The sequence below is a fragment of the Scyliorhinus torazame genome, chromosome 4, assembly GCF_047496885.1.
Source record: "Scyliorhinus torazame isolate Kashiwa2021f chromosome 4, sScyTor2.1, whole genome shotgun sequence".
Taxonomy (NCBI): Eukaryota; Metazoa; Chordata; class Chondrichthyes; order Carcharhiniformes; family Scyliorhinidae; genus Scyliorhinus; species Scyliorhinus torazame.
Genome location: NC_092710.1, coordinates 271,013,598 through 271,032,231, shown reverse-complemented (window position 1 = coordinate 271,032,231; position 18,634 = coordinate 271,013,598). Strand labels below are relative to the sequence as shown.

At 49.5% G+C, this 18,634-nt stretch overlaps 1 protein-coding gene across 2 annotated transcripts in view; it reads right to left on the bottom strand.

Annotated features, from left to right (window-relative positions):
• Positions 1-18,634, bottom strand: part of ube3d (ubiquitin protein ligase E3D) — a 423,439-nt gene that overhangs the window by 82,097 nt on the left and 322,708 nt on the right. For both annotated transcript variants that reach the window (XR_011940766.1, XM_072499800.1), the window contains exon 9: positions 15,467-15,605. Coding sequence is in view for 1 of the 2 variants with exons in the window: in XM_072499800.1 (XP_072355901.1) it covers positions 15,467-15,605 (139 nt within the window). In the remaining variant the exon portion in view is untranslated. The remainder of the gene's footprint in view (positions 1-15,466; positions 15,606-18,634) is intronic.

The window sequence follows — 18,634 nt, the reverse complement described above, 5'->3', positions numbered from 1 at the left end:
CTATGCTCTATCCCCCCCTACCCCGCACTATTCCTTTCCATGCTCCCGAACTTCTCAATGCGATGGCTAACGGCTCAATCGCAAGTGCAAACAGCAGGGCATTGCGCAGGTCAAGGAGTCACAGCCCGAGTGAGAGAGATACAGACCGAGTGAGAATTTGGTAATTTGGTGCAGTGAGGTAATTCGGTGAAGAGTGGGAAAAGGTGCTTTTTCACTACTGTTTTGTTGTCTCTCTTTCTTCGGGCCTAAGTTCGGGAGCCGTTCGGAGGAGGAGGAGCAGTTTCTGTGAGTATAAAAACCTAACGGTAACTTCCTGTTTTCCAGTTGTTTTTTTTCCAAAAGTGACGTCAGAGGGAAGCTGTGATCTGAGTGGTTGATAGCAAATCTGCCAAAAAATTTTTTTTAAAACACAGCTAAACTCATAAACTTAAATTAAACTAATTAATTAATTAGTGATGGCTGGTCAGGTGATGTGCTTGAGCTGCTTGATGTGGGAGCTGGCAGATCCCATTGCGAGCTGCAGCGACCACATCTGCAGTAAGTGTTGGCTGCTCGAAGAGCTCCGGCTCAGAGTTGATGAGCTGGAGTCTGAGCTTCAAACACTGAGGCACATCCGGGAGGGGGAGACTTACCTGGACACTGTGTTTCAGGAGGCAGTCACACCTGTCAGAGTAAGTAGTTTAAATCCTGCCAGTGGCCAGGGACAGCAGGGTGTGACTGCAAGTCAGGCAGGTAAAGGGAACCAGCAGTCAGGAACTCAGGCGCCTCAGCCCTTGACTCTGTCCAACAGGTATGAGGCACTTGCTCCCTGTGTGGATGGCGAACAGGGCTGCAGGAAGGATGAGTCAGCTGACCAAGGCACCATGGTTCAGCAGGCCATTCAGGGGAGGGAGTAAATAGGCAAGTTGTAGTTGTAGGGGATTCTATTATCAGGGGGATAGATAGTATCCTTTGTGAGCAGGATAAAGAGTCCCGCATGGTATGTTGCCTGCCCGGTGCTAGGGTGCGGGACATCTCTGACCGGCTTGAAAGGATACTGGAGAGGGAGGGGGAGGATCCAGTTGTTGTGGTCCATGTCGGTACCAACAACATAGGCAAGTCTAGGAAAGAGGACCTGTTTAAAGATTATAAAGAGCTAGGATTCAAATTAAAAAACAGGTCCTCAAGGGTCATAATCTCCGGATTACTGCCCGAGCCACGTGTAAATTGGCATAGGGAGGCAAGAATCAGGGAAGTTAACACGTGGCTGAAAGAGTGGTGTGGGAAAGAGGGATTCCTTTTCATGGGACACTGGCATCAGTTTTGGGACGGGGGGACCTATACCATTGGGATGGTCTCCACCTGAACCGAGCTGGGACCAGTGTTCTGGCGAAAAGAATAAATAGGGTGGTCAATAGAACTTTAAACTAAAGATTGGGGGGGGGAAGGGAAAGTCAGGGAACCAAGAGGTGAAGTAATCAGCAGGGAGCGTAGCTGCTTAGGAATACAAAAAAACACGAACAGACAAAACTCACGAGTGGTTACGATTGTCCCCATCCCACAAAATATGACACAGTGTATGGAAAGGCTCAGTAAACCAAGGTCCACCACACTAAGAAAACAAAAAGGGACGGTCAATAGAGAATTAAAGGTGCTATATTTAAATGCGCGCAGTGTACGGAACAAGGTAGATGAGCTTGTGGCCCAGATTGTGACTGGCAGGTATGATGTGGTAGGCATCACAGAGACATGGTTGCAGGGGGTTCAGGACTGGCATTTAAACATCCAGGGATTCACAACCTATCGAAAAGACAGGGAGGTGGGCAGAGGGGGCGGGGTTGCCTTGTTAATTAGGAATGAAATTAAATTAATAGCACTAAATGACATGGGGTCAGATGATGTGGAGTCTGTGTGGGTAGAGTTGAGGAACCACAAAGGCAAAAAAACCATAATGGGAGTTATGTACAGGCCTCCTAACAGTGGCCAGGACCGGGGGCACAAAATGCACCACAAAATAGAAAGTGCATGTCAGAAAGGCAAGGTCACAGTGATCATGGGGGACTTCAATATGCAGGTGGACTGGGTAAATAATGCTGCCAGTGGACCCAAGGAAAGGGAATTCATTGAATGTTTACAGGAGGGCTTTTTGGAACAGCTTGTGATGGAGCCCACGAGGGAACAGGCCATTCTGGACTTAGTGTTATGTAATGAGCCAGACTTGATTAAAGATCTTAAAGTAAGGGAGCACTTAGGAGGCAGTGATCATAATATGGTAGAATTCAATCTCCAATTTGAAAGAAAGAAGGTAGAATCAGATGTAAAGGTGTTACAGTTAAATAAAGGTAACTACAGGGGCATGAGGGAGGAACTGACGAAAATCGACTGGGAGCAGAGCCTAGTGGGAAAGACAGTAGAACAGCAATGGCAGGAGTTTCTGGGAGTAATTGAGGACACAGTACAGAGGTTCATCCCAAAGAAAAGAAAGGTTATCAGAGGGGGGATTAGGCAGCCATGGCTGACAAAGGAAGTTAGGGAATGCATCAAAGCAAAAGAGAAAGCCTATAATGTGGCAAAGAGTAGTGGGAAGTCAGAAGATTGGAAGGCTACAAAAACAAACAGAGGATAACAAAGAGAGAAATAAGGAAAGAGAGGATCAAATATGAAGGTAGGCTAGCCAGTAACATTAGGAATGATAGTAAAAATTTCTTTAAATACATTATAAACAAACGGGAGGCAAAAGTTGACATTGGGCCGCTCCAAAATGACGCTGGTAATTTTGTGATGGGAGACAAGGAAATAGCTGAGGAACTAAATAAGTACTTTGCGTCAGTCTTCACAGTAGAAGACATGAGTAATATCCCAACAATTCCGGAGAGTCAGGGGGCAGAGTTGAATATGGTAGCCATCACAAAGGAGAAAGTGCTAGAGAAACAAAGAGGTCTAAAAATTGATAAATCTCCGGGCCCAGATGGACTACATCCTAGAGTTCTAAAGGAGCTAGCTGAAGAAATAGTGGAGGCGTTAGTTATGATCTTTCAAAAGTCACTGGAGTCAGGGAAAGTCCCAGAGGATTGGAAAATCGCTGTTGTAACCCCCCTGTTCAAGAAGGGAACAAGGAAAAAGATGGAAAATTATAGGCCAATTAGCCTAACCTCGGTTGTTGGCAAGATTCTAGAATCCATTGTTAAGGATGACATTTCTAAATTCTTGGAAGTGCAGGGTCAGATTAGGACAAGTCAGCATGGATTTAGTAAGGGGAGGTCGTGCCTGACAAACCTGTTAGAGTTCTTTGAAGAGATAACAAATAGGTTAGACCAAGGAGAGCCAATGGATGTTATCTATCTTGACTTCCAAAAGGCCTTTGATAAGGTGCCTCACGGGAGACTGCTGAGTAAAATAATGGCCCATGGTATTCGAGGCAAGGTACTAACATGGATTGACGATTGGCTGTCAGGCAGAAGGCAGAGAGTTGGGATAAAAGGTTCTTTTTCGGAATGGCAACCGGTGACAAGTGGTGTCCCGCAGGGTTCAGTGTTTTTTTTTTAAAATAAATATTTTATTGAAAATTTTTGGTCAACCAACACAGTACATTGTGCATCCTTTACACAACATTATAACAATACAGATAATAATGACCTTTTTTATATAAACAAAAAACAACAAATAAATAAATATTAAATAACAAAAATGAAAACTAGCCCTAATTGGCAACTGCCTTGTCACAGGCTATACCCCCCGCCCCCCCCCCCGCCCCCCCCAAGTCCTGGGCTGCTGCTGCTGCCTTCTTTTTTCCCCCATCTATCTTTCCGCAAGATATTCGACGAACGGTTGCCACCGCCTGGTGAACCCTTGAGCCGACCCCCTTAGGACGAACTTAATCCGCTCTAGCTTTATGAACCCCGCCATATCATTTATCCAGGTCTCCACCCCCGGGGGCTTGGCTTCTTTCCACATTAGCAATATCCTGCGCCGGGCTACTAGGGACGCAAAGGCCAAAACATCGGCCTCTCTCGCCTCCTGCACTCCCGGCTCTTGTGCAACCCCAAATATAGCCAACCCCCAGCTTGGTTCGACCCGGACTCCTACTACTTTTGAAAGCGCCTTTGTCACCCCCACCCAAAACCCCTGTAGTGCCGGGCATGACCAAAACATATGGGTATGATTCGCTGGGCTTCTCGAGCACCTCGCACACCTATCCTCCACCCCAAAAAATTTACTGAGCCGTGTTCCAGTCATATGTGCCCTGTGTAATACCTTAAACTGAATCAGGCTTAGCCTGGCGCACGAGGACGACGAGTTTACCCTGTTGAGGGCATCTGCCCACAGCCCCTCCTCGATCTCCTCCCCTAGCTCTTCTTCCCATTTCCCTTTTAGTTCGTCCACCATAGTCTCCCCTTCGTCCCTCATTTCCCTATATATATCCGACACCTTACCATCCCCCACCCATTTCTTTGAGATGACTCTGTCCTGCACCTCTTGTGTCGGGAGCTGCGGGAATTCCCTCACCTGTTGCCTCGCAAAAGCCCTCAATTGCATGTACCTGAATGCATTCCCTTGGGGCAACCCATATTTCTCGGTCAGCGCTCCCAGACTTGCGAACTTCCCGTCCACAAATAGATCTTTCAGTTGCGTTATTCCTGCTCTTTGCCACATTCCATATCCCCCATCCATTCCCCCCGGGGCAAACCTATGGTTGTTTCTTATCGGGGACCCCTCCAATGCTCCGGTCTTTCCCCTATGTCGTCTCCACTGTCCCCAAATCTTCAGTGTAGCTACCACCACCGGGCTCGTGGTGTAGTTCCTCGGTGAGAACGGCAATGGGGCTGTCACCATAGCCTGCAGGCTGGTCCCCCTACAGGACGCCCTCTCTAATCTCTTCCACGCCGCTCCCTCCTCCTCTCCCATCCACTTACTCACCATTGAAATATTAGCGGCCCAATAATACTCACTTAGGCTCGGTAATGCCAGCCCCCCCCTATCCCTACTACGCTGTAAGAATCCCTTCCTCACTCTCGGAGTCTTCCCGGCCCAAACAAAACCCATGATGCTCTTTTCTATCCTTTTAAAAAAAGCCTTCGTGATCACCACCGGGAGGCACTGAAACACAAAGAGGAATCTCGGGAGGACCACCATCTTAACCGCCTGCACCCTCCCTGCCATTGACAGTGCTACCATATCCCATCTCTTGAAATCTTCCTCCATCTGTTCCACCAACCGCGTTAAATTTAGCCTGTGCAATGTGCCCCAATTCTTAGCTATCTGGATCCCCAGGTAACGAAAGTCTCTTGTTACCTTCCTCAACGGTAGGTCTTCTATTTCTCTACTCTGCTCCCCTGGATGCACCACAAACAGCTCACTCTTCCCCATGTTCAATTTATACCCTGAAAAATCCCCAAACTCCCCAAGTATCCGCATTATTTCTGGCATCCCCTCCGCCGGATCCGCCACATATAGTAGCAGATCATCCGCATATAAAGATACCCGGTGTTCTTCTCCTCCCCTAAGTATTCCCCTCCATCTCTTGGAACCTCTCAGCGCTATCGCCAGGGGCTCAATCGCCAGTGCAAACAGTAATGGGGACAGAGGACATCCCTGCCTTGTCCCTCTATGGAGCCGAAAATATGCCGATCCCCGTCCATTCGTGACCACACTCGCCACTGGGGCCCTATACAACAGCTGCACCCATCTAACATACCCCTCTCCAAAACCAAATCTCCTCAACACCTCCCACAGATAATCCCATTCCACTCTATCAAATGCTTTCTCGGCATCCATCGCCACTACTATCTGCGTTTCACCCTCTGGTGGGGCCATCATCATTACCCCTAACAGCCTCCGTATATTCGTGTTCAGCTGTCTCCCCTTCACAAACCCAGTTTGGGCCTCGTGAACCACCCCCGGGACACATTCCTCTATTCTCATTGCCATTACCTTGGCCAGGACCTTGGCATCCACATTTAGGAGGGAAATTGGTCTGTAGGACCCGCATTGTAGCGGATCCTTTTCCTTCTTTAAGAGAAGCGATATCGTTGCTTCAGACATAGTCGGGGGCAGTTGTCCCCTTTCCTTTGCCTCGTTAAAGGTCCTCGTCAGTACCGGGGCGAGCAAGTCCAAATACTTTCTTTAAAATTCAACTGGGAATCCGTCCGGTCCCGGGGCCTTTCCCGTCTGCATGTTCCTAATTCCTTTCACCACTTCTTCTACCGTGATCTGTGCTCCCAGTCCCACCCTTTCCTGCTCTTCCACCTTGGGAATTTCCAGCCGATCCAAAAAATCCATCATTCTCTCCCTCCCATCCGGGGGTTGAGCTTCATACAATTTTTTATAAAATGTCTTGAACGCTTCATTCACTCTCTCCGCCCCCCGCTCCATCTCTCCTTCCTCATCCCTCACTCCCCCTATTTCCCTCGCTGCTCCCCTTTTCCTCAATTGGTGTGCCAGCAATCTGCTCGCCTTCTCCCCATATTCATACTGTACACCCTGCGCCTTCCTCCATTGTGCCTCTGCAGTGCCTGTAGTCAGCAAGTCAAATTCCACATGCAGCCTTTGCCTTTCCCTGTACAGTCCCTCCTCCGGTGCTTCCGCATATTGTCTGTCCACCCTCAAAAGTTCTTGCAGCAACCGCTCCCGTTCCTTACTCTCCTGCTTCCCTTTATGTGCCCTTATTGATATCAGCTCCCCCCTAACCACCGCCTTCAACGCCTCCCAGACCACTCCCACCTGAACCTCCCCATTGTCATTGAGTTCCAAGTACTTTTCAATACATCCCCTCACCCTTAGGCACACCCCCTCATCCGCCATTAGTCCCATGTCCATTCTCCAGGGTGGGCGCCCTCCTGTTTCCTCCCCTATCTCCAAGTCTACCCAGTGTGGGGCATGATCCGAAATGGCTATAGCCGTATATTCCGTTCCCCTCACCTTCGGGATCAATGCCCTACCCAACACAAAAAAGTCTATGCGCGAATAGACTTTATGGACATAGGAGAAAAACGAGAACTCCTTACTCCTAGGTCTACTGAATCTCCACGGGTCCACACCTCCCATCTGCTCCATAAAATCCTTAAGCACCTTGGCTGCTGCCGGCCTCCTACCAGTCCTGGACTTCGACCTATCCAGCCTTGGTTCCAACACCATGTTAAAGTCTCCCCCCATTATCAGCTTTCCCGTCTCTAGGTCCGGGATGCGTCCTAGCATTCGCCTCATAAAGTTGGCATCATCCCAGTTCGGGGCATACACGTTTACCAAAACCACCATCTCTCCCTGTAATTTGCCACTCACCATCACGTATCTGCCCCCGTTATCCACCACTATAGTCTTTGCCTCGAACATTACCCGCTTCCCCACTAATATAGCCACCCCCCTGTTTTTCGCATCCAGCCCCGAATGGAACACCTGCCCCACCCATCCTTTACGCAGCCTAACCTGGTCTATCAGTTTCAGGTGCGTTTCCTGTAACATAACCACATCTGCTTTAAGTTTCTTAAGGTGTGCGAGTACTCGTGCCCTCTTTATCGGCCCGTTGAGCCCTCTCACGTTCCACGTGATCAGCCGAGTTGGGGGGCTTCCCACCCCCCCCCCTTGCCGGTTAGCCATCATCTTTTTCCAGCTTCTCACCCAGTTCCCACGCAGCTGTATCTCCCCCAGGCGGTGCCCCCCCGCCCATCCTCTCCCGTACCCACTCCCCCCTTTCCCCAGCAGCAGCAACCCAGTAATTCCCCCCTCCCACCCCCCCCTCTAGACCCCCCGCTAGTGTAATTACTCCCCCCATGTTGCTCCCAGAAGTCAGCAAACTCTGGCTGACCTCGGCTTCCCCCCGTGACCACGGCTCGCACCGTGCGACGCCCCCTCCTTCCTGCTTCTCTATTCCCGCCATAATTATCATAGCGCGGGAACCAAGCCCGCGCCTCTCCCTCGGCCCCGCCTCCCATGGCCAACGCCCCATCTCCTCTCCCTCCCCACCTCCCCCCATCACCACCTGTGGGAGAAAGAAAAGTTACCATACCGCAGGATTAGAACATAAAACCCCTCTTCGCCCCCCCCATTCGCCCCACCACTTTGTCCAAACGTTCTTTTTCATAATCCACTCATTCCAGTTTTTCTTCTACAATAAAAGTCCACGCTTCATCCGCCGTCTCAAAGTAGTGGTGCCTCCCTTGATATGTGACCCACAGTCTTGCCGGTTGCAGCATTCCAAATTTTATCTTCCTTTTGTGAAGTACCGCCTTGGCCCGATTAAAGCTCGCCCTCCTTCTCGCCACCTCCGCACTCCAGTCTTGATAAACGCGGATCACCGCGTTCTCCCATTTACTGCACCGAGTTTTCTTCGCCCACCTAAGGACCATTTCTCTATCCTTAAAATGGAGGAATCTCACCACTATGGCTCTGGGAGTTTCTCCTGCTCTCGATCCTCGCACCATAACTCGGTACGCTCCCTCCACCTCCAACGGACCCGTCGGGGCCTCCGCTCCCATTAACGAATGCAGCATCGTGCTCACATATGCCCCGACGTCCGCCCCCTCCACACCTTCAGGAAGGCCAAGAATCCTCAGGTTGTTCCTCCTTGCGTTGTTTTCCAGTGCCTCCAACCTCTCCACACATCGTTTCTGGTGTGCCTCCTGTATCTCCGACTTCACCACCAGGCCCTGTATATCGTTCTCATTCTCGGCTGCTTTCGCCTTCACGACCTGAAGCTCCTGCTCCTGGGTCTTTTGTTCCTCCTTTAGCCCTTCGATCGCCTGTAGTATCGGGGCCAACAACTCTTTCTTCATTTCCTTTTTTATCTCCTCCACGCAGCATTTCAAGAACTCTTGTTGTTCAGGGCCCCATATGAAACTGCCACCTTCCGACGCCATCTTGGTTTTTGCTTGCCTTCCTTGCCGTTGTTCCAAAGGATCCGCTGCAATCCGGCCACTTTCCTCTCCTTTTTCCATCCGTGTCCAGGGGGAACACCCTCCTGGTTTACCGCACGGTGTTTTTAGCCGTTAAAATTGCCGTTGGGGCTCCTATCAAGAGCCCAAAAGTCCGTTTCACAGGGAGCTGCCGAAACGTGCGACTCAGCTGGTCATCGCCGCACCCGGAAGTCAGGGTTCAGTGTTGTGGCCACAGCTGTTCTCTTTATATATTAACGATCTAGATGACGGGACTGGGGGCATTCTGGCTAAGTTTGCCGATGATACAAAGATAGGTGGAGGGGCAGGTAGTATGGAGGAGGTGGGGAGGCTGCAGAAAGATTTAGACAGTTTAGGAGAGTGGTCCAAGAAATGGCTGATGAAATTCAACGTGGGCAAGTGCGAGGTCTTGCACTTTGGAAAAAAGAATAGAGGCATGGACTATTTTCTAAACGGTGACAAAATTCATAATGCTGAAGTGCAAAGGGACTCGGGAGTCCTAGTCCAGGATTCTCTAAAGGTAAACTTGCAGGTTGAGTCCGTAATTAAGAAAGCAAATGCAATGTTGTCATTCATCTCAAGAGGCTTGGAATATAAAAGCAGGGATGTACTTCTGAAGCTTTATAAAGCATTAGTTAGGCCCCATTTAGAATACTGTGAGCAATTTTGGGCCCCACACCTCAGGAAGGACATACTGGCACTGGAGCGGGTCCAGCGGAGATTCACACGGATGATCCCAGGAATGGTAGGCCTAACATACGATGAACGTCTGAGGATCCTGGGATTATATTCATTGGAGTTTAGGAGGTTGAGGGGAGATCTAATAGAAACTTACAAGATAATGAATGGCTTAGAAATGGTGGATGTAGGGAAGTTGTTTCCATTAGCAGGGGAGACTAGGACCCGGGGGCACAGCCTTAGAATAAAAGGGAGTCACTTTAGAACAGAGATGAGGAGAAATTTCTTCAGCCAGAGAGTGGTGGGTCTGTGGAATTCATTGCCACAGAGGGCGGTGGAGGCCAGGACGTTGAGTGTCTTTAAGACAGAAGTTGATAAATTCTTGATTTCTTGAGGAATTAAGGGCTATGGAGAGAGAGCGGGCAAATGGAGTTGAAATCAGCCATGATTGAATGGTGGAGTGGACTCGATGGGCCGAATGGCCTTACTTCCGCTCCTATGTCTTATGGTCTTATGGCATCCCTGTCTCGTCCCACGGTGGAGAGAAAAGTATCTCGAACTGATATTGTTTGTACGGACACTCGCCTTCGGCTCCTTATATAATAGCTTTACCCAATCCCAAACAGCTCCAGCACTGCCATCAGGTACCCCCATTCTACGCAATCAAACGCCTTCTCGGCGTCCAATACCACAACTACCTCCGTTTCCTTCCCTTCCGCCGGTGCCATAACAGCGTTCAAAACCCTCCTAATGTTCGAAAACAGCTGCTTCCCTTTCACGAACCCCATCTGATCCTCCCTTATCACCTTCGGGAGGCACTCCTCCAGCCTACCCGCCAGTACCTTCGCCAACACTTTTGCGTCCACATTCAGAAGTGATATGGACCGATACGACCCACACTCCGTTGATCCTTATTTTTTTTAGCAACAGTGAAATCGATGCCTGACCCAAGGTTTGCGGCAACACCCCCTTCCCTTTCGCCTCCTCAAACATCCCCACCATCAGGGGTGCCAACCTATCCTTGAATTTTTTATAATATTCCACCGGAAACCCATCCGGCCCTGCCACCTTCCCCGACTGCATCCTCCCAATTGCATCCTTTATCTCCTGCTCCACTATTGCTCCTTCTAATGTAGCCCTGTCCCCATCCCCTAGCCTCGGGTACTCCAACCCATCTAGAAATTCCTGCATCTCACGGTCTCCCCAGGGTGGCTCTGACTTGTACAACCTATCATAAAACTCCTCAAAAACATTGTTAATCAGCACTGGAGCCACCACCAACTTCCCTGCCCTATTGCTCACCTGAAGAATTTCCCTTGCCGCTGCCTCCCTCCGGAGCTGACCGGCTAACATACGTCCCGCCTTATCTCCATGTTCATAAACTGCACCCCTTGCTCGTCTCAGTTGGCGCATCGCCTTCCTGGTAGACAGTCGGTCGAAGCTCGCCTGTAGTTCCTTCCTCTTTTCCAGCTTCGCTGGGTCCCCATCCTCTGCATACCTCCTATCTACCTCCAACATCTCATCTATTACCCTCTGCCGCTCCAACCTCTCCTCTTTGTCCACCTGGCCTTAAACAAAATTACCTCACCCCTCACCACCGCCTTTAGAGCCTCCCAGACGACTGCCTTCGACACCTCACCCGTACAGTTTAAACCTACATATTCCTTAATTACCTTTCAATTTTCTCACAGAACACTTGGTTCCCCAAAAGCCCCACATCCAGTTTCCACCCCGGTCACTGCGCTACCCCCTTCTCCAGAACCATATCCACCCAATGTGGAGAGTGATCTGACATTGCAATTGCAGAGTATTCCGACCCCTTGACTCCAGCCAGCAAAGCCTTCCCCACCACAAAAAAGTCGATCCGCGAGTATACCTTATGGACCGCTGAGAAAAACGAGAACTCCCGTTCCCTCGGGTGCAGGAACCTCCAAGGCTCCACCCCTCCCATTTCCACCATTAGCCCAGTCAACGCCTTTGCCCCCCCCCCCTTGATGGGACCAGCGAGCGCGGCCGTGATCTGTCCAACCATGGCTCCTGCACCAAGTTTCAGTCCGTCCCCACAATCAGCTCATGCGTGTCCAAGTCGGGAATAGCCCCAAACACCTTCCTCGCGAATCCCACATCATCCCAATTGGGACCGTATACACATAACAGCGCCACTAATCTCCCCTCCAGCGCCCCTGCCACAATCACATATCTACCCCCCTGAACTGCCACCACCTTCTCCATCTGGAAGCGTACCCTTTTGCTGACCAACACCGCTACCCCTCGAACCCTTCCATCAAATCCGTAGTGAAACACTTGGCTAACCCAGCCCTTTTTAAGTCTCACCTCGTCCTTCACCCTCAAGTGAGTCTCCTGCAGCATTGCTACATCGGCTTTCAAACTTTTAAGATGTGCAAGCACCCTTGACCTTTTGACCGGACCTCCTAGCCCTCTCACGTTTCACGTGACTATCTTTACTGGGGGTCTCTCACCCACCCCCCCCACCTTTCTTATCCACCATCACCATACCACTGGGCCCTGCCCCATAAGCCTGACCCGCCCCTGTCCATTGTTAACATCGAACCCCCCCCGACAAAAACATCCCCCAACATCCATCCCTTCCCCCCCCTCTCGCTCGCCTCGTAGGCCCATTGAAGCCTGCTATCCAGGCTCCAATGTCTGCAGCCCTCCTCTCACATCACCTCCGTTCACTAGTTGACTTTAGTTAGCTAGCGCGGGTGCCCCCCCCCCTGCCCCCACCCCCCCAAGACCTCTCGCCCCCTTCCACCCAGTCCCAGAGAAAGAAACACCAAAACAAGCCCAACAATTCACTAACATAACATTTAACCGTCGCAACACAGAACGCCATTAACTTGAACTCTGTAACAATGCAAAGAGAAGTAAATTGCAATACAAATCAGTAAAAGGAAAGTTGTAACATTTATACATTTTCCAGCTGCTCAAACACAGTCCACAGTCTCTCTTCCAGTTCCGCTCTTCATGTCTGTCCCAAGCCTTCTGCCCTCACGAACGCCTCAGCCGCCTCCGCTGTCTCAAAATAAAAGTCTTTGGCGTTATATGTTACTCTCAACTTCGCCGGGTACACCACACCAAATCGCACCCCCTTCTTGTACAAAGCCACCTTCACTCGCCCAAACACCGCTCGTCTTTTTGCCAACTCCACCATCAAGTTCTGGTAGATCCGAACTGCAGTACCATCCCGCAGCACCTCACGCTCCTGCTTCGCCCAGCTTAATACCTTCTCCTTCATGCAAAACTTATGGAAGCAGATAATTACTGCCCTTGGCGGCTCATTCACTTTGGGCTTCGGCCTTAATGACCGATGAGCTTGGTCCAGCTCGTACAGGGTAGGGCTCTCACCCTCCCCCATAAGCTCCGCCAACTTCTTAGCAAAGTATTGCGCTGGCCTTGGGCCTTCTGTCCCTTCGGGCAAGCCCACAATTCTCAAATTGTGCCGCCTTGAGCAGTTTTCCAAGTCTTCCAGCTTTGCTCGGAGTCCTCTGTTAACCATCGAGGTGACCTGGTCGCTGTGTCGTGACACGACCTCCTCCACTTCCTTCATCTTCTCGCCCTGCTCTCTCACCTCGGCTGATGCCTTTGCCACCTCCACCCTCACCGGGCCGATTGCCTCCTCGACCAATGACTTCAACGCGACCGCCGTCTCCTTCCTCAAGGCCTCCATGTGCCTCGCAAACTGTTTTTCCAGCTCCACCGCCATCACCTCGGTCATCTTCTCCACCGTAAGTAGTGCGGGCCCGCCTTGCAGTTCGGCTTCCGCCATCCTGTCAACACCTTTACTCGTCTTCTCCTTCAGCGGCGATCCCGCGTTTCCTCCTTTCTTCGACGCTGCTCTTTACGTCCTTTAGCGGCTTATTGTTTTTTACCTTCTTTCTTTTCTCCCCTCTCTCCCTTCACCCTCCTGTCCTTCATCAATCTAACATTCTTTTTTTTTGAAAAAAAGAGGGGGAGGGAAAAAAAAAAACTTTTACCAAACTTCCTTAAACGATCTTTCTTTCTCCTCTACATTCACCCAGAGCTCCCCTGGGACCAGGCTTAAGCCTTCTTTCTTCCTCCTAGGTGGGAGCCATCCGACGTGGAGCACCCTCCCTACATAGTGCCCTGGCCTCGGGCCTGCCGCCTCGGCCTCCTCTTGGCTCCGCCCCCGCTGCTCTGACCTCGAGGCCGCGCTGGGCCCAGCGCCTCAGCTCCCGCCGCCCAACACTCGCGCGGGGTTCTTCGCCGCTTTTTAAACCGGTCCCGCTGGCTGCTCGTGACGACCCCAAAGGCCGACGATAGTTAGGGACACGTACCGTGAAGACTCGGGGATTTCCCTGACATCACCGCGAATCGAGGCCACTGGCGGGAGCTCTTGTTGCTGCGGCCGCCCTATTCACCCACGCCACCGGAAGTCGCGGGTTCAGATACTTTTAAAAAGGATAAAAACCAGGGCAGTAACTCTTACTCATCCGGAAAGCATCACATGTTGGAAAAGCGATGATTTTAAATGTTAATATTGTTATAGTTCTCCAATTGTAGATAACCTTGGGGCAGCACGGTAGCATTGTGGATAGCACAATTGCTTCACAACTCCAGGGTCCCAGGTTCGATTCCCGGCTTGGGTCACTGTCTGTGCGGAGTCTGCACATTCTCCCCGTGTGTGCGTGGGTTTCCTCCGGGTGCTCCGGTTTCCTCCCACAGTCCAAAGATGTGCAGGTTAGGTGGATTGGCCATGATAAATTGCCCTTAGTGTCCAAAATTGCCCTTAGTGTTGGGTGGGGTTACTGGGTTATGGGGATAAGGTGGAGGTGTGGACCTTGGGTAGGGTGCTCTTTCCAAGAGCAGGTGCAGACTCGATGGGCCGAATGGCCTCCTTCTGCACTGTAAATTCTATGAACTGTAAAATTCTATAAAATAAATTATAGCTGACTGGACTGTATTTCAGATCACTTTGATGGCTGCTGAAAGCAAATATATCAGTTGCTAAAGGTACATTTAGTTGGTACAGCATCCTTGTTACAGAACTGAACTGTCAGGATTAGCACGCTGTACACAGCAATGGAGCAGGTTATGTCCAATGTCTGTGTGGTCAGGAAAATTGCTAAGCAGTAAATGTGCCACCTTGACTGCGGTGGCAATTTTGTGTTTGTATTGAGATCTTTCCAACCTTTTTATCTGGTGTAATATAGTTCACTTTTCTTATTTAATAAATGTTTTATTCCTTGCGTTAAAAATTCAATTCTTTGTGTCAAAGGTTCATCAGCAGTCTCATGTAAATTTGTTCAGTAACTTTCCTCCAGGATTTCAAACAAAATAGTTCGGCTCCACCAAGTCAGGTTTCACTCTGGAATCTGACTTGTCCAGTATTATCATGTAGGTTTGTAATATTTCCTTTCAGATGCTGCTTAAAACCTACCTTTCTGAGCAATTTTTGGGCATCCTTGCCAATATATCCTCATAGGACTCAATGTCAAACTTTGTTTGCTAATGCTCCTGTGAAACACCTTTTCAAGATGCTGTATAAATGTGTTGTTACCCATAGGTACCAAATGTTTGTTAATTATTTGGAGTGATGAGTATTAAGCTATTACAAGTATTGCTTTGGCAAGATATCCTCAACCCTCACCAAACTTTCTAACCTCTTATGTGGGGCTTTACCAAAAGGTTCCTTTAGATGTGCCTCCAAACAGTGGAGAGTACCCCCCCCCCCCACCCCCCACCCCCATTCCCATTGACTTGTTATGCTCAGACTCCTTGAAGCCACACTCCCATCAATAGCTGCCTTGATATCAAGAGAAGTCATTCTCACCTCGAGTTCAGTTCTTTTGGACAAAAGCTGTAATTAGGTCCCATTTGCCTAGCAGAGCTAATATTTGCCACAGCACACACATTTTTCCACACACAGAAACCAATACCTTGAATGAGTTCATGTTCTGGAGTGACGGAGGGAGCGAGGCAGTTGAAGAAGCTAGTATGAATAACAACTGCAGGCAGGTGTCCACTGGAAGGATCATGCTGTGCACACCAATATTCTTCTCCCATTTCTCTCCGAACCTAAAAAAAAAGTCAAAATTTAGAAACTTCCAAAACAAAAACAGAACTACAAACTAAAACCATGATAAAGGAATGAGCAAAAGGTAATCTTCAATAGTTTTTCCTGCCACAGAGCAACAGTGAGACTAATGACTGGAGAAGAAGAATGCAGGTGCAAATCCAGAACAGCGATTTATGTTCGGGCACTGCAAAGATCAGAATCCCACTAATCAGATCAGTAATTTCTCTCATTTGGATGACACTAAATTAATTTGTAAATGCATGCTGAAAAATCAGAAATAATGTCTCGCTCAATAAAAAAAATCTCATTAGTGTAGCTGAACATGATTAATGAATCTAATTTAAATCTATAGTTAATTTCAATTTTCACTTTTTTGTAATACGAAATCCTTGAATCACCACATAATGAAGCATAGCAGCAACCTTTCCACGCAGGCCCCAAAAAGCATTACCATACATGCCCACAGTTACTGGACTAGCAACTCAGAGGTTGTATTTAATAACTGGAGACACAAGTTTCAAATCCTACTATACCAACATACAAACATATGAATCAAGAGCAGGAGTAGGCTATTCAGCCCTGTAGGCGGCACGGTGGCACAGCGGTTAGTGCTGCTGCCTCACTTGTGACCTTGAGTGACTGTCTGTGTAGAGTTAACACATTCTCCTGCGTGGGTTTCCTCCGGGTGCTCCGGTTCTCTCCCCCCCCCCCCCCCCCCACCCTCCCCCCAGTAGTCCAAAAATGTGCATCTTAGGTGGATTGACCACGCTAAATTGCCCCTTTTGGTCCAAAGGATAGATGGGGTTACATGGATAGGGAGGGGAAGTGGGCCTAGGTAGGGTGCTCTTTCAGAGGGCCGTTGCAGACTCGATGGGCTGAATGGTCTCCTCCTGCACACTAGGTATTCTAAGCCTGCTCCGTCTTTTGATAAGATTATGGCTGATGATTGTGGCCTTAACTCCAATTTCCTGTCTACCCCCTATAACCTTTGACTCCCTTGTTAATCAAGACCATCTAACTCCGCTTGGTAGTTTGGGAATTTAAATATTTTTATAAAATTTGCAACTTAAAAAAATAGCTGGAGTCGGCAGTGGTCTTCACAAAACTAGCGGATTACGATAAAACCTTTGGTTCACCAATGTCCTTTAGAGGAGGAACGCGGCCTTTTTATTCCAGTCTGACCTAAGCATGACCTCAGACCTACAGCAATGTGGTTGACTCTGAGCAGCCCTCTGAAAGGCCGAGCAAGCCATTCAGCTGTATTCAAACAGGTGATTAGGAGCAATTAGAGATGGGCAATAAAGAGGGCCACATTCCATGAATGGATCAAAAGAAACACATGCCAGAAGCTCTATCCCTGGTGAAAGAGTTGAATGCTTAGTTAAGCAGATTGGAAGAGAAGCATTTTACTCAAGATTTAGCTCCAAGCACAGAAACAAAATCTGTCTTCAAAATAACAAACAGTTCTACTCACAATATTGGATGTGTTGTTGAAAAGAACCTGCACTCAGTACAGTAACTTTAATTTAGAAATAATGCCTGAAGGTTCCATTGGAAACTGAATTTTAAAAAGAGTCAAACACGCATCCCTTTCGCCAACTACATTTGCTGCTCCTTTTATTTTCTTGAATCCAATTTTTTTTTTAATGGATGCATTTTGAAGCTGATCTTTCTTATCACCCCGAGTTAAGAGGTGAATTAATTGAAATACTGATAAGCGGGGTTGTTCGGCAACAGTGGATGTGTTGGTTGTCATCTTCCCAAATTCTACAGATTCTGGAACAGATTGGAGGGTGGCAAATGTAACCCGCTATTCAAAAGAGGAGGGCGCGAGAAAACAGCTAATTACAGACCCATTAGCCTCACATCAGCAGAAGTAAAGAGTCTATCATACAGGATGTGATAACAGAACACTTAGAAAATGTCATCGGGAATAGACAAAGTCAACATGGATTTATGAAAGGGAAATCATGTTTGATAAACTGTGACGAATGCATTTTTTTTTAGCTGTACTGAATTACAAACATTTGGCAATTTGTGGGTTGGAAGCCTGGGTTAGAGTGTGTTTGACTGCAGTAGTCCTGTTTTTAAAAGAATGTTGTTTTGCTAGACCAGAAAGTGTTTTGGAGCCAGAGGTGAAATTGACCATCATAAAAGCATGGGCTAATGCACTGTTATTTGACTAGGGGAAGACCCTAGGGAATTAGTGTTTTCAGCCTGGGGAGTTAATTTGTTTCAGATTGGGGAGACGATGTCATTGCTGGGTTGAATAAAGGGATTCAGACATTTTGAGGAAGCTTTTGAGTTGAGTTGTGATCTGGCGAACACTGAGTCCACAAGTATGGGGCGCAATTCTCCCATTGGGAGACTAAGTCCCGCTGCCGGAGTGAAAACCGGAGTGTTTCACTCCGGCGTCGGAGCCCGCTCCCAGCCCCCTATTCTCCCGCCCGCAGGGGGGCTAGGAGCGGTGTCGCGTCATTTACGCACGTGGCCTTGGCGCCGCGTAAAAGCATCGCCGCGTAAATGACGCGGCCGGTGTTGCGTAAATGCGTCACCCGCGCATGCGCGGTTGCCGTCTTCCCCGAGGCCGCCCCATAAGAAGATGTCGGATGGATCTTGCGGGGCGGCGGAGGAAAGGAGGTCCTCCTTCAGAGAGGCCGGCCCGCCGATCGTTGGGCATCGATCGCGGGCCACACCCTTTTTGAGGCCCCCCCCCCCCCCCAGTGCAGGACCCCCATAGGCTGCCCCCCCCCCAACGTTCCTGCGCTGTTCCGGCCGACAACGACCAGGTGTGGTTGGCGCCGGCGGGAACCCATCGTATTGGGCAGGCCGCTCGGCCCATCCGGGCCGGAGAATCGCCGCTTGCCCGTTGCAAACGGTGAGTGGCAATTCTCCCAGCGGCCAGCCGTGATTCTCGCCGCGTCGGTTGGGGAGAGAATCGCTTGCGGTTGGTGGGACTCGCACGGCGCCCCGGCGATTCTCCCACCCGGCGTGGCGGGGGGGGGGGGGGGGCAGAATTCCGCCCAAG